The 16,300-nt window shown below is 32.5% G+C and overlaps 1 protein-coding gene across 4 annotated transcripts in view; it reads left to right on the forward strand.

Moving 5' to 3' along the window:
- The window catches only part of LOC130442200 (1-acyl-sn-glycerol-3-phosphate acyltransferase alpha), an 89,669-nt gene extending 77,424 nt beyond the window's left edge, over positions 1-12,245 (forward strand). Inside the window, exons 5-9 of one of the 4 annotated variants that reach the window (XM_056776328.1) lie at positions 1,710-1,917; positions 2,537-2,713; positions 3,077-3,210; positions 3,275-3,373; positions 10,415-12,245. In XM_056776328.1, coding sequence (XP_056632306.1) covers positions 1,710-1,879 — 170 coding nt within the window. In that variant the 3' untranslated portion in view covers positions 1,880-1,917; positions 2,537-2,713; positions 3,077-3,210; positions 3,275-3,373; positions 10,415-12,245. Of the gene's footprint in view, positions 1-1,709; positions 2,714-3,076; positions 3,211-3,274; positions 3,374-10,414 lie in introns of all 4 variants that reach the window. The other 3 variants (XM_056776326.1, XM_056776327.1, XM_056776325.1) reach the window with 3 other exon arrangements.
- Positions 12,246-16,300: the final 4,055 nt, after the last annotated feature.

Raw genomic sequence — 16,300 nt, forward strand, 5'->3', positions numbered from 1 at the left:
TCTTTCCATATTTTCCCCATCATATTATATTCTTATCTCTTATCCTTTTTGGGTTTTGGGTTTTGGGCAGTGGTTTGATGTTTTATCTCTTTATAAAAGTCTTATATTCGTTTTATATTCCTCTTTCTTTCTATCTTTCCTAATTTCTTATACAGCCATTCACTCTTGTTTCTTTTATTTTATATTTGCTATGTTTCTTTGCCTCTGATAATATCTTCTGTTTTGTTCTTCTCTTTTATCAATCAAAATGTTTTTTTTTGTTTTCTGGATTCTTCACATTCTTTGTCGTATCAGTTTATGTTTGTATTATTGCAAGTTTTCTTCTTAATACTTGTTCTGCAGTTTGTTCTTGTCTTCTCAGTTAACCAAAATCCAGAAAGTTGCCATTATTATCAAATTAGAAGATAGCTAGTCTATCAGAAGACGTTTTTGTGAATACTTACCTGATAACTTTATATTGGTAAACACGGCAACACATACATATATATATATATATATATATATATATATATATATATATATATATATATATATATATATATATACAGCTTAACAGGTCTTATAGGCACAAGACTTGAAGACGCTCTACTGCTTTCCTCCATCTATTTTCGTTCACGGCTGCTTCATGCCAGTTCTCTATTCATATTCTTTCTAAATCTTCTCTACATTCATTTATCCACTTTTTCCGTGAATGCCCACTTTTCCTTTTCGCTCCTTCTCCCCTTAACAAGAATCTTTTCACCCAACTGTCTCCGTCCATTCTGGCTATATGCCCCATCCAACGGAGTCTTTTTTGCTCTGACCACATATACCATCTCAGCTTAACCATACAGTACTTTGATCTCTGCGTCCGTTCTTCTTCTCCACTCGTTTTGCTCTCGCACTCCTCCGAAAATCCTTCTTATTACCTTTCTCTCCCATATGTTTATTTTGTTTTCTTGTGTGTCAGCACTCGCTGCTATACAGCACCGTTATTTGTATATCTGTCTTGTAAATGTGTAAATTGGCGGCTCTTGAAATATCTTTTGATCTTAATAGTCCCGGTTTCACCTCCTTCGTGTGTCACTGTCACTCCCAGATATTCGAACTCCTGTACTTTATCACATATATACTCCTTGTTTTGCTCTGTCGTCACTTCCAATTGTTTGCAGCTATTCAGATCCCTTCCATCACCATATATTTGGTGTTTTGTTCATTAATGCGCAGTTCATATTCTTTTGTTTTCTTTTCAAAGGGTAGAAACATGTTTTCTAGAATCTTTCTCGTTCTACTTATAAGTACCACATCATCTGCGTAGGCAAGAATTTGTGTTTCGTTATTGTAAATCATAATACAAGGTTAAACAGCACTGTTGATAGTGGGTCTCCTTGCTTTAAACCTCTTTTTGTTTAAAACTTTCCCGATAGGCTTCCTTGGATAGCTACTTCATTCTCGGTGTTATTCAGTGTCTTTTTGACCAAATTTAATATTTAATGTTTTCTCCTTATTGAATCATATGCCCGCTTCAAATCCACAAAAAGGAGTTTCAGGTTTAATTCTTGGTCTTAGCTATTGGATATTGGATTGCCTTCAGTATGAAAGTAGTCCAAACCCAATTAATTTTAACTCAGCTAAAAAATTGCAAAAATCGGTCCCAAGATTCGTATGCTGTTGAAAACAAATGTAAATATTTCCGGATTACCTTGTATAGTTCCAAAATCTATTTTTAGGCAAAGTAATTGTAACGGCATTACCTCCAATCGACACAACTGACATGAAGATAGAGAATGTCGAAGAATTAATGGAAAACGTCCGGAATATGATGCAACTGACATTTAATGAAGCTAGCAAAGAAGTAATGGACGGATACATCGCGGTTTCCAATAAAAAAATTACGTGAAATTTTCCGCGCAATTTTTCATTTTTATTAATTATGAGGTAACTGGAATTTGTTATAAAAATAAATCTACACATCTTTCTGGTATTATGACGTTGGGTAGTTAGATGTGATATTGTTTAAGGGACTAAGGTTTTTAAGTTTATTTATTCTGTATCTTCACTCAATTGAAAAAAATCACTATTTGCACATTTCTAACACTAAAAGAATAGTTGAATTGCAATTTTTATTCATTATAAGTTGTTTAGGCATTGTAAAATTTTGTGATTTTCAAATTACGAAAAGATTTTGAGATTCAAATTTGAGAAGAAATTATAAATGTGAATGCAACTTATAAATTTAGAATGATAAAAAGGGTGAGAGCACTAGAAAAAAAAATTGTACAGATCTACATTATCTTTAATTTCAACTGAAAACACATATCTTTGCATATAAAAAATTTTACTTGGTGACTATAATTTTTGAATATATGAAATATTTGATTTTATTAAACAAAAATTGATCAAAATATTATGCAAAAATTAACATTGATATAAATACAATTTATATATGGTTATTAAGGCGTAAAAAAGTTTCCGTATAAGATATGTCCGAATTTGAGTAGGATGTGTAGGAATGCTTCAACATACTTATAAATAAATTTGTCTTTTAACATTAAAGATTTAGCAATTGCTATCGAAAATACGACTGGTGACATCCCTAGATTGAAAAAATTTTAGGCTGGAATATTTGTGGTATCTTAGAGATTAATTGAAAATGAATATTTTCACTCTATCTACAGAATGATAAAGCACGTTGAGAGAATGTGTAGGAACTGAAGAAAGACACTATACTTAGGTAAGTAAAAACGTTATTTTACTCTATTTTTTTTTAGGGCGAGTACCTTACAATACTTGAAATATTACAATTTTTGGAGAAGATATTGATAATCGTTGTTTTGTTCAGGGTTATTACCCTTTTCTTGTCAAGTTTTATTGTGGGTGATTTGTCCTGGAGAATCTATCACTGATTATGAAGAAGTCATATGTGATGAAGTTGTGTCCTTCGCAGGAAAAGAATATCTTACCTAACAGCTTACCACTGGTCACTTCTAAATCCTTTGCTATTATCAATAAGAACCCTACATTGATTTTTAAGTACCTCATTTCATTAGTTGGAAGTTTGGAAAAGTTATACATTGCATTTGTTCTTTCGTTGTAGCTATTTTGATAGAGGACACATTTTATTGTGGGACCGTTGAGCACATAGGCTATCTAATAGACCCGTTGTGCTCTTTGAAAAGCCATCCAGGCAGAATTTGAACCTTTTGACGTCATTAAGCGAACACTTATGAGGTATAGCGTCTTAGATGGTTAAAAGGCCTATTACTAATCAAATTTTGTACCTATTTAAGAGTAGCAGTTGTTGGTAAAAGAGGCAGAAGACCCATCTAAGTGTGCCTTAGCTTGTCTCATATTAGGAAATGTAATAGCAATACTTATGGCAAATATTAGAGAGGTAATGGTCACTTTGGGTTTATACTAAGTTTCTCTAAGGGTTGTATAGACGCATTTTTCGTCATAGCTACATCTAGTTTTGCTTGTGAACTTGTTGATGATTCTGTTTTTGTACAATACACGTCTCTCAAGATTATCGACACAAGGCATCTCGTCGTTTCAAGTGTTTCTCTCTTCACTTTGGAATATAAGACTTTCAATTATTAAGGGAAAGTACCCAAATATCGGATAGCTTTTGTTTTTTTATGCCACTCGGTAGGCTTCATGTTTTTTTTATATTCAAATAGTCTAAAGTTATACTTTCTAATACTGTTTACAATATCTGAGACGTTCAGAATGATTAAACTAAATTTACTACATTTCTTGATTTTTTTCACAAAAGCTGGCACTTTCCCTCTTTTGAAAAATAGGTTCCTAATATCGGATGATAAGTGCTCCCAATATCGGATAGAGAAATAAGGTGCAAATATGGGTTAAAAACAAAATAAAAATATTTTATTATAAATTTAATGATTAAATCTAATATTAAAAAGAACAGTATAAAATGACAAAACAAATAAAACAAACAAAAAATAGTAAACTGTCATAAATCAACACGAATATTTTTTGGCTTATTGGATCATACAAAATTGTCTTTTCTTTTGGCTGATTTTTAAATAGTCTACTTCTGGCTGCATAAGTCAACCGTGAAAGTTTTCCAACCTTTCTCGTGACATCCAAAACAAAGTTGCATATTATTCATTGCTCTCCACCTGTATCATTTTTGTATAGTTGAAAGCAGTATACACATTCTTCATCCGCGATGTTTTCATCATCCGTCGATACATAAGGGACATCCATGTCGTCCTCGTCAGATGAATCACACACACATTTTGAAGGAGCTTTAACTTTGGCCCTTTTTCCTTGCTTGAATAACAGTTGCTACAACTTGACTTCTTTCTAGATTCATCGGGCTTCTTCATAGACTCTCTCTTTGGAATATCTAACCCCTTAACCATATTTATAGCCATTTTTTATATCTTTTGTTTATTTTTGTCAAGGAATTTTTTATCTATTTCCTTCGACTTCTTGATTTGGTTTTCCAAATTTTTCTTATATGAAAGAATTTTCCTGGAAACTTTGGCAGAGGCTTGAAAACGAAAGGTGAAACAACTGTCTTTGAAGATTTGCCTCCTTCAACATGAGTTTTAGGAGACGTAATTGAGGGATGTGGGTCTGAAGAGGTCGAGGCCTGCGAAGTTGAAGATGTTATGAGGCTATAAACTGCAACGGTAAATGTTTGGCTTTCTAGATTAGTACACCTATCCATGGATGTGGGCTTCGTTTCATCCTCGTTATCTACAATAGGAATGAATTAAGAGTCTTGAAATCGGCTTATAAATGCCACGTCCATTAGCTGGAGTTTGTTTGATATGTGGGGAGGGAGGCAAACAATGATAACTCCATTTTCTCTGGCCTTTAAAATTACATCAATATTTCTTACATGGGCTTCATGACCATCTAAAACTAAAACAGTGGGATCCTCTGGGGTCGGTTTGACAATGAAATACTGCTACTGCTACTAAGTAAAAATATGAGCTTGAATTCATCCAGACTTGTAGCATATTGCGATGATTCCTGTCTCCTCGACATTGTGGTCTCATTTGAATTCTTCTCAGTTCAGGCTCTAACAAGTTATAGAAACGAGTAAAGTTTTCCCTAGAAAACCCTAGCTTTTGCTAAAGCTATGGATTGAGGTTTCTGCATGGATAGAGTAGGATGTCTCTAGGGTATGTAAAGCTATTTTTTACAACAAGTTGGACAGTCAACTGCTTAATATCGCGTGCCTTAACCCCAGAGAATCTTTCGTTTATTTTCTTACAATACAAAACTAACTCTTCTTCCAATTCAGCTCCCAATACACACCTTCGACCCAAAGGTATTTTACACAGTTCTACAACCTTTTCGGAGCATTTTTTAATTTTTTGTCTTAGATGCCTTTAAAAACCCCACTGATTCTCTCTAACAGCTGTATCAGCTCTTTTCTCTGATTCAACATCCCATTTCTTCCTCTTCCTTTCTATGATTGGCATCTGAAAATAATATGAAAAATCTGTCAAGGTTGATCCTAATACCAGATATCTGATATTAGCGACCTCAAGCTATCCGACATTAGGAGCCGCCATGTGCACGAAATGAACACCTCAAAAATGCCAACTAGAATAGGATAAACTAAGCCTAGTTTGAAACTAACACTCTTTCTCTAAATGTTACATATTATAAAAGTTTGGTAGTGATAGTATACAAAACAAAACCACTCTGCAAAAACTGTTAACCAACAAAAACTTTCCCAAAATTCTCTCAACAACAGAAGCAATAGAAACACATCGGCTACTGCAGTGTGAGATTTTGGAAGCGAGGGCTTCAAGTTAACATGATCGCCGCTGGGCTGCAGCACTTACTAAAGTCAGAACTTAGGTATCCGAATTTAGGCGGTTATCCGATAATCGGCTACTTCCCTCTATTGTTGTTAATTGTCTATTAGGGTGTCCGTTATTTCCCAAAATGGATTTTGTTCTGTTCAAATTTTTAGATTATGACTTAAAAAAAATATCAGTTCCAAATCAGCCTTTAATATCCTCATTAATCCGTGTCTAAATCATGATACATTTTCCATTTAAATAACATGAGATTTTTGCCTCTTTTTTGTATTAATTTTTTTTTCAATGAAACAGTTGTAGTTAGTTGAATAGTTATTTCTTGTAAGAAATTTAACGCTCTACAAATAATATCTGATTGTTTTTTTCGATAAAATTTACCCTTTAAAAGTTAATCAATGATAAAGTTGTATTTATAGTTAAATTCATCATTTTCCTATTTTTTATTTACTATTGCTTTTTTTGCAATAAAATTATGTAGTAACTCCGTATATTTCGTATTTCTGCATAAATTTGAGTGTTACATAATTTTCTTTTTTAAAATTTTTTAATTCAAGGCAATTAAACAAAAAGCTAAACGTAGTCACGATTTAAATTTATTTTTTTTTTGTAATCTAACGCCATCTGTGAGCAACCTGAGAGAACTTCATGTCATTTGAGTCTATAACGATTATATTTATGAACTAGATAGATAGCTGAAAAAAAACCTATTAGGTATTTGTTTAATTATGCTTCTAAATGTTCTTGATCGTCTTTTCTGTTCAAAAATATAACTTAAATAAAAAATTGTTTTTGATTTTGAGTAATTAATCTATTGATATAATCTTGTGTTAATTGAAGATCTCTTTCGGTTAGATTGTTTATTACTCGAAGATTATTTTAACAATGGCCAGACCATTTAAAAAATAAACATTTTAACCCACGTATCAACATTAGTTTATAAGAAATCTATCGAAAAAATTTAACAAATTCGAATTAGTAAAAAAAATCAATATACTTCTTTTTTAAATTTACAACTTCACTATCTGTATTAACCTTCCGTAGCTAACATGATTAATTTTAACAAGAAAGCTAATATCCGCCTCTGAAACCGACTAAAAAAAACCTAACCAACAAGTGGAAAAAATATTTCTTGTTATATATATAAATGTTATACTTTAGGGTAAGGTGGTTAAAAAGAAAAAATGGAAAAATTGTGTTTGTTACACGATTTTTAATAAGATTAAAATAACAAACAAATTGTGGTAGAAAAAAAACATACTATTTTTAAAAAGTTTATAATTAAAAACACAAACATCAGAGTCGTCAAGATGCATAGTTGACAGAAGAAATACGTTTTTTCGTGGTTTAGGGAAATACTTGATGTGTCTACATAAAATGGCTCCTCTGGATGTTGACCAACATATATTTCCATTTTCGCAGTATAGAACATTTTTTCATCTACTAATGCATACACTTTTAGGCCATATTTGTTGAGTTTACATGGTATATGTACTCGAAACTCACATCCTGCTCTGAACGCCCCATAACATTTCATGGATTGTTGTATACTTGGAAAGGGAGAAGAATTTTGGTAGGTTATTGTTAAAATTTTGAAAGAACTCTCTAATCGCTGCCAATGTATCATATTCTTCTCTTGCAGGTCTTGTTTCTTTATCGTCCAAACGAATGTTTCGAAGCAAAAATTTAAACTTCTCTAAGGACATGGTTAACCTAAACATTTCTAAACCCATACCGTCTGATATGAATAAATCAGCAGCATTTTGAAAATTGCTTTTCATTACACCACCAAGATATAATAGCCCCAAAAATGCTTTCAGTTCATCGATATCTGTCGTTTTTGCTGTTCTATATGTTTCTGAATAATTTTTTGCCACGATATAGTTGTTGGTGTAAAGAAAAATAATTTGTAACATTGCATCTGTAATAAATAAACTCCAGATTTCGATTGGTGTTTTTTTATTCTTTGCTTCACCCTTTACTCCCGGTAACTGGGTTACGATATTATGGCGTCGAGTTTTTACATTGGGATATCGGTGACAATGTTTTTTCCACTTGGTTCCATCTTTTCCCATAATGTAAGGTATACGAGTTTCTCTTCTCTGTTCACAGCTTCCACTTCCATTTAGTCCGTTATCTGTTATGTCTTGTTCACTGTCGGAATTTTCTTCTTGAATCTCAATATTATCTTCCCCCAAACTTGAATCGCTATCTTCTGCTACGTCTACGTCCGTTTCAACTTCATCAAACATACGTTGTAGTCGTCTTTGTTCTTCCTCATAAGTTAAAGAAGTCATATTTACGGAAATCTCTAAAAACAATTGGTAATTAGTACAATTCTTACAAAATAAAACAAAACGTAACTTACCACAAAAGTTACACCACAACTAACATCCGTCTCAGAGACCGAATACTTAATAACACACACTACAACAATTCACCTCCGTTGTAATTTTGATACTGAGTCCGAGTCTAAGATTATATACTCGTCCACTAGTCCTAGAAAATCAGCAATTAATGATGGCCAAGCGCGTTCGCGATTTCTTTGGGAATAATCGGAAATTTTTTTAGGACACTGGAACTAAATACCGATTTTTCGGATATTGCTTTCTAAGTGCTACGCTACTAACACAAACAAATTTCACTGTATTAAACGACAAGCCCAGGAATAAGGGAAAAACATGGAATTTTAAAAATAATTTGTAAACAAAGTTACTTTTTTATTTATTTTTTTTAGCAATTTGTAATGTGAAGTGTGCTCCTACAAAGAAAACAGATAGAGATAAATATGTTTTATTTTGTACAAATACACATTTTTTTACAATATGTTGTTTACCACCTCTCTATTTACAAACAGCCAAACACCGCTTTCTGTATTTGTTATTGTGCCCAAAGTTGCAGGTTGTGGCAGCTAATCTCTTCGAATAATTCAAGTAGAAAACCTAAAAAAACAATTCAACGAGTCGATTTTCGCCAAACCTTGACAGAAAAATTACAAGTGAGATTTTATCGAAACAACCCATAATTATTTTTTTCCTAAAAATATTTTCGAGGCGATGATTTTTTTTTTATGTTCAAATAGGGTCTAAAAGTGAATTGAGTAGAAAGGAACATGGGTAACACCATTCTATGAAAATTTAAATTTACTTTTTTTCGGTTGGGGTATTATCCCCGTTTGTATTTTTTCCTCAAAAAATATTAGTTAATTGATACTTTTTCAAATTTTATATCGAGTAAATATTCTGTAAGGATTTAAGAACGAGTTAATACAAAAATTAATGAAAAAAAAATTTTTGTTTTTTGTCAATGTCGCGTTTTACCCATTAGTCGTTCCAGTGTGCGTCGGTCTCACAGACACCGTGTTAGCTACGGAAGGTTAATAAAATACCGTTTGAAGAAATCGAATTCTTAATCTTCACAATTTTTTAACAGAAGAGACCTAAAATCAAGAACTTTTAGAAGCATTAATATATCAAAAGAAATTTATTTGTTTATTTATAGTGTTTATCTATGTGCTTTTTTGATTTGCGGTGCCTCGTGCAGCATTATCCTAAAATTTAGGTTTACAATTTTTAAAAGTCGTTTATCAATACAGAACAATTGATGAAAAAATTACGGACGCTGCTTTATAAAAATTTAAAAATCTCTTATGGTACTTAAATTCTGAAACAGCTGCACTTGCATTTTTTATCCCAACGTATCAGCTAACATTAAAAATGGTTATAGCGTTAAAAAATTGTGAAGATTTAGAATTCGATTCGTTTAAAGGGTAATACGGATAGTGAAGTTCTAAATTCAAAAAAGGAGGATATTGATTTTTTTATTATGTCGAATTCGTTAAAATTTTTTTATAGATTTGATATTAGTATACGTGAATTAGAAATAATAATTATTTAAATGGTCTGGCAATTATCAATGATCTGCAAGTAATAAACGATCTAACCAAAAGAGATCTTCAATTAACACAAGATTATATCAATAGATTAACTACTCAAGAAGATCAAAAACAATTTTTGATTCAAGCTATAAATGAATTCATAGACAAATATTCTACTGCAACTAAAAAATGTTTGACAAAAATTGTAGAAATTTAAAAAGTACAATACAATAATTTACTTTATTTTTGATCCAAATTTTGTATGTATTTATTTTATCACTTATCTGTGCGTATTTAGTTTGATATAAATATAGTGGAAATTAAAAAAAACAATGAATTTAATAATTTTATCGTTGATAACTTTTAAATGGTAAATTCTATCAAAAAAAAAACATACAAATCTTTTTTGTAGAGCGTTAAATTTCCTACAAAAATAGCTGTTTAAATATTTTAGCTACATTTGTTTCAGTAGAAAATAATTAACTTCAAAAAAGGGCAAAAATCTCATGTTATTTGAATGGGAAATATATCATGATTTAGGCACGGGTTAATATGAATATTAAGGGCTAGTTTGGGTCTGATATTTTTTTTAGATCATAACCTAAAAATTTGAGAGGCGTTTATTTGTGGAACAGAATCCAATTTGAAATAATGGAGACCCTATTGTCTATTGCTTTTATGAAATTTATTATTTTACAACTAGGTTGTCATATCTTGGATCTACACTTACCGTTCAATTTTTTTTTAGATATCTTTTGTTATATGGCATGATACCCTCCGCAGAGAAATGGAAGGAAATAACATGTAGTTTCAACGAGTCCTGGAATATACTCAATTGTACAGAAGCAATTGATGACAAACACATAAGAATACAGAAACCAGGATTGACAAAATATAATTCTATAATACTTCTGGTCACCTGCGATACCAATAGTATATTATCCATACTGGTTATGGTGGTTATGACAGTGGTTCCAGATTATTTCGAGCCTTGGTCTTAAGCTACTGGTAATAAATAAGCGGCCTTATCGATGAAACGAAACAGGGGATATCGTGGCAAATACCGCATTTCCACTGAGGTACAATATAATACCACCTTATTCGGTGGTGTAATTAAAGAAGAATAGAAGAAGAAAAACAATTGAATAAACTTTTGCTATTATGACGTAAATATTTCAAAAGTTCTCAACATCAATTCGAGGTTGAATTATAAAATTATAGTCAACATAATAAAAAATATGTGTTACATAATATTTATATAATATAGGTGATACACGCAGGCTTTTTAGGCCCATAGCATGGAAGTGAATCCCTTCCACTCTTTCCTATTTTTTGCTTTCGTTTTCCAGTCCTGAATCCCTCTCTCTCTCAGGTCTTCCATCACCACTACGTAATCTATTTACCTTGGTTTTCTTTTTATCTCGTTCCTCCCTGTTTTATGTCATATATCATTTGTTTGTTGCTCTAATATCTGAAATTCTGTTTAACCTTGTGCAACTAACAGGTTTGATTGTAACATACAAGCTAACATCAGTCTCAGAGACCGTTCTTATTCATTATCATTTTCTTTATTCATCATACATAATTATATTAAACGGAATCAAACAAATTTTTAGAAAATTACTATTGTAGTAGAATCCAAAATAAGGATTCCTTAAACGTCACTCTTACATTGTAAAAGCACAAACTAGAACAATCCTAATTACTGACTTGAAATTTTTATGTTAAAATTAGTCTACGATTTCAATACAGGTTATGGGCCCAGAGTGTTTCTCTTTCCAATAAAAGTTTTTTTTCCATATATTGAAAGGTAATAAAGTATTTATTTTCAATACAAAAATGCCGGATGACATGGATACCTCTATGACATTGCCAAATACAGTGTATATGGATCCTGCTGGAGTTCCTGGCGTAGAGAAATTGGAAGGCCATAAATATTATGATAACTGGAAGTTTCAAATGAAAATGGTACTTATCGATTATGGTTTATGGAAGTGTGTTCAAGGCGAAGACAATGACCGAGATAAAGACCAAAGAGCATTAGCCAAAATAAGTCTATCTGTAAAACCAGTATGTGTTAGCCATATCCGTAGTGTTAATTCCTCTAAGGATGCATGGAATAACCTTGAAAAAGCTTTTCAAAGTGCTGGACTAAGTAGACAACTTTTTTTGAAACGAAAGTTATATAGAACCAGATATGAAGATTTTCCTTCTATGAACGAATATGTAAGTGGCATGCTCTCACTTGTACATCAACTATCAGACATCAAAGTTGCTATTGATGATAGTGAAATAGGAATGTTACTCCTAAGTGGTTTACCTGACTCATATGAATCAATGCTGAGTGGTTATGGTGCCACTCATACCACAATAACCTGTGTATTGTATTATAAAGGTTGCCCTACCACGTGTAATTTCTCTTATAATTTAATTAAATTTAAATAAAGTACATACATAAATAAAGTATTTGGATGTAAATCACGACAACTAAATTATATCACAAACTATAATTGACATGTCGCTAATAAACTTTGTAGTTGATGCGACAATAAATTTAAAAAAAAAAAAAAGAAAAAAAATTTTAATACGCTTATTTATAAGCAATAATATACTTTATTTTTGATCCAAATTTTGTATGTATTTATTTTATCACTTATCTGTGCGTATTTATTTTATCACTTATCTGTGCGTATTTAGTTTGATATAAATAAAAATTATAGTGGAAATTTAAAAAAAAAATTAATTTAATAATTTTATCGTTGATAACTTTTAAATGGTAAATTCTATCAAAAAAACATACAAATCTTTTTTGTAGAGCGTTAAATTTCCTACAAAAATAGCTGTTTAAATATTTTAGCTACATTTGTTTCAGTAGAAAATAATTAACTTCAAAAAAGGGCAAAAATCTCATGTTATTTGAATGGGACATATATTATGATTTAGGCACGGGTTAATATGAATATTAAGGGCTAGCACAATTCTTTGTATACTGGCGTTACGTGTTCCAAACACACAATTTTTTTTCATTTATAGCACTTTTCTTCCTTCTTTTTTTACTCGAACAATAACAACATCGGATATATTCAGAATCTGGCGGAGGGAGCCTCATTTGCAGTGACAGAAATTTTGTAAATTTACCCAATTCTCATATTTATGATTGCTGGTTGCCCTGATTTTCTAAGAACACTCTTCTGGGTTGTTTTGACTGTACATTTGTTTTATATATCACATATGACTTAATGGCTGCTATATTTAGTGCGCCATAAAAAATCACCATCGATCAACGTCGCGTAATAAGCGCATAATTTATCTAGGGTGTCTACGCCACCTTTAGTTGACTTATAATCAATGATCGTATCGGTCTTCCCAGTTGCTCTGTCTATGATATCACCTCTATGCATGTTAGAAAGTACATTAGGAATACATTTTGTTTTACACTACACTAGAGTACATGTCTCTTGAAAAGCCAATATAGAACTTTTTTCAGGCTTTATTAACATCATCTTTTTTGGAATCTGTGGTTTATTCTTCCTCGCGGTTCCTATGAGTATTAAGCTGTTGTCCTTGAGAAGCTTTGGAACCAAATCAGAGCTTGTGAAAAAATTATCCATTATTATGTTGCGTTTAGATCCCCACACTGGTTCACACAACCTGGGAACTGGGGAGATATATTCGATGTGTCAAGACAATACCTCAATTTTGGCGGTATAAAACATTTTTGCATCGATTAGAGACTATTCCGTATTTACTGAGCTTACATAATATATATACTCTGATTCCACAACGTCCTTGAAATGCCCACAACATTTCGTCAACAGTTGCATATTGGAAAAAAGAGAAATACTTCGGTAGATTAGCATTACATACATCAAAAAATGTCCTCACTGCTGCCAGTTTGTCATATTTTTGTTGACATTGTCAGCCTGAATAAATCGAATCCCATACCATCTGTTTGAAAGAGATCGAAATGTTGGGATGATTGCTTTTCATTTTACCAGCAATATAAAGCAATCCAAGCAGAACTTTTATTTCATCTTTATCCGTTGGTCTTGCCGCTCTGTTCGTTTCTGAGTATTGTTTCCTTTGAATCTCCATATTTGTGTGTGCTACCAAATTTTCTATCATGCCTCTGTGATAAGTAAAGACCATATTACAGCTGCTACTGCTGAGTTATAATGTTGTCAGCACAAATTCTGAAGTTTGAAAATTTTCCTAAATTTTATTCCATTTGGTGCCATCTTTTGATATAAAGCAATGCTCACGATGTATTCTCAATTCAAATGCATCCATCTTTCTATCAGATAAGTCTTGTTCTGTGTCAGAATTCTCATCTTGAATTTCGACATTATCTTCTTCAAGACTGTCATAAGCTTCTTCAATTCCATCTGATTCATCCCAAAGTTGCTAGAGTCTTTTCGGTTCGTCTTCATAACTTCCTGAAGCCATTTTCTTCAATTCTAAATAAATAAAAGGAGGTATATTTCAAAATAAATTTTTGATTTACTTTATTTTCAGTGTGTAGGATCGAGCACGTATTAAACGAAAGGTAGCATCCGTCGTTAAGACCGAATTCACTCAAATCCACTGATACGTTTGACACATGCAACTCACAATTTTGTAATGAAGAGAGATGTTTGGGTTGGGAATGTACTGGAAGCCGTCGGACTACAGCATTGCATAATCTTAAAGTTTCGGAAAAATTGTAAATTGTCGGTCTCTGGGACGGCATGTTAGCTTCAGAAGGTTAAGTGACCTAGTCACTCTATTCTTTTGGATCTTATTATTCTGCTTAGTTCTGCTTCTCCGAATAAATTCCGTATTTCATTATTTATTATTGTCAGCCATAATTCTCCCTCCTTTTTATCCCCTGGTATTCTACATAGTATTTTCCTTTCCCATATATATATATATATATATATATATATATATATATATATAAGTTCTCTTCCTCTGCTTTGTTAGAAATCCACGTTTCCACGTATGTGACTGATATTCCAGATCTGAACCGGCCTTGATAGTCTCCAAACAAGTTTTCTCCATATTCTCTCAACCTTCTATCTATTGCCTTAAGATTTGCGTCCAGTTTAACGCGCGAACTCAGAGCGAGAATTGAGGGAAATGGAGCAGCAAAATTTTGATACTGATAAAGCTTGGGAAGAATTGGTTTCAATATTCTGATAAAGATCATTTCGAAGAAAAAAACAGATATTAGTGAGTTGATCAGTAACAAACAATAAAAACTAAATAATTTCGCTCGTGACAGTTTCTTTCAACTACATGTTTTCGATTGACTGAATCTGTCACCAAATGCTCGGACGGTTTTTCAGGACGCCCGAGGGAATCGCGGCGAGTTCGCCCTTTCTGGACGAAGTCTTAGACATGACGCACCTACACTATTTTTCGTCATAGATCCTGGTGCTTTGCAGGCATTTCTCATAGTTTCTACATATTCTCTTCTTAGAATGTTTCCACTTGTGTATTTAGCCGTATGCGTTCAACACATTACTGCTGTTGCTCATCTGGCCACCAGTAAAAGATTTCTGCTGGGAAAACAAATGAATGTCGATATGAGCGAGGTTGAGGCTATATAAAGGATTGTTGTTTTTTAAAACCACCATCGTCGCTCACCATCGTTTCTCCAATTACCTCACATATTTGTGGAATTTCTTTAAGCGCGGTGGAATTTATAATCTACTCTGCCATTTCAACACAAACAACACCAAGTTCAAAATTGTGTAATGACTAGTAGTAGTAACATATCGAAAGACCACCAGATCCCTCTGCAATGGAAAAATCAGTGGTAATAAACAAAGTATAATAATAAATACGGAAAAATGTTGTTGTTGTTAATATACTTTATCAGGATCGCTGAATATACTGTTTACACCAACACCCACAATTTACACTGTCTAATGCGCGTTTCGACAACCAAGCTATCGTCTTCACAGACTCAAGGTAAACTCTTAAAATGTCTTGGGATAGTTAAGAAGCTTAATATTTGTGTACCTCACAAATTAAAAGAAATTCATTTAACACAAAGAATCAACATATGCAGATACACCTTAAACGGAATGAAACCGACTTTTTCTTAAAAAGAATTATCACTGGTGATGAAAAATGGGTCCTGTACAGTAACATAGTTCGAAAACGATCATGGAGCAAACACGATGAACCAGTACCATTCACATCGAAAAACAACAAAAATGTTCTGCTGTCCATTTGGTGAGATTACAAAGGTGTTGTATTTTTTTAGCTGCTTCCAAGGACCCAAACGATCAATTTTTATATTTACTATCAACAATTAATGAATTAGGACGAAGCAATCAAAGAAAAACGGCCGGATTATCAAATCGGAAAGGTTCAGTGTTCCATGATTATAATGCAAGACTTGACACATCTTTGGCAACTCGTGGGAAACTATTGGAGCTTGGCTCAGAAGTGATGCCACATCCCCCATACAGTCCTGATCTGGCACCATCTAATTACCATTTATTTTGAAGTTGGCAAAATTCTTTGAATGGTCAGCCACTTTAGGCAAATGTAGGGGTCTCTGATGTTTGTGTTTTGGATTGATTGCACTCCAATGAATGCAATTTCGCTTGTTGACTTGTCCATTAAGATAAAAATGGGTTTT

The sequence above is a fragment of the Diorhabda sublineata genome, chromosome 3, assembly GCF_026230105.1.
Source record: "Diorhabda sublineata isolate icDioSubl1.1 chromosome 3, icDioSubl1.1, whole genome shotgun sequence".
Classification (NCBI taxonomy): Eukaryota; Metazoa; Arthropoda; class Insecta; order Coleoptera; family Chrysomelidae; genus Diorhabda; species Diorhabda sublineata.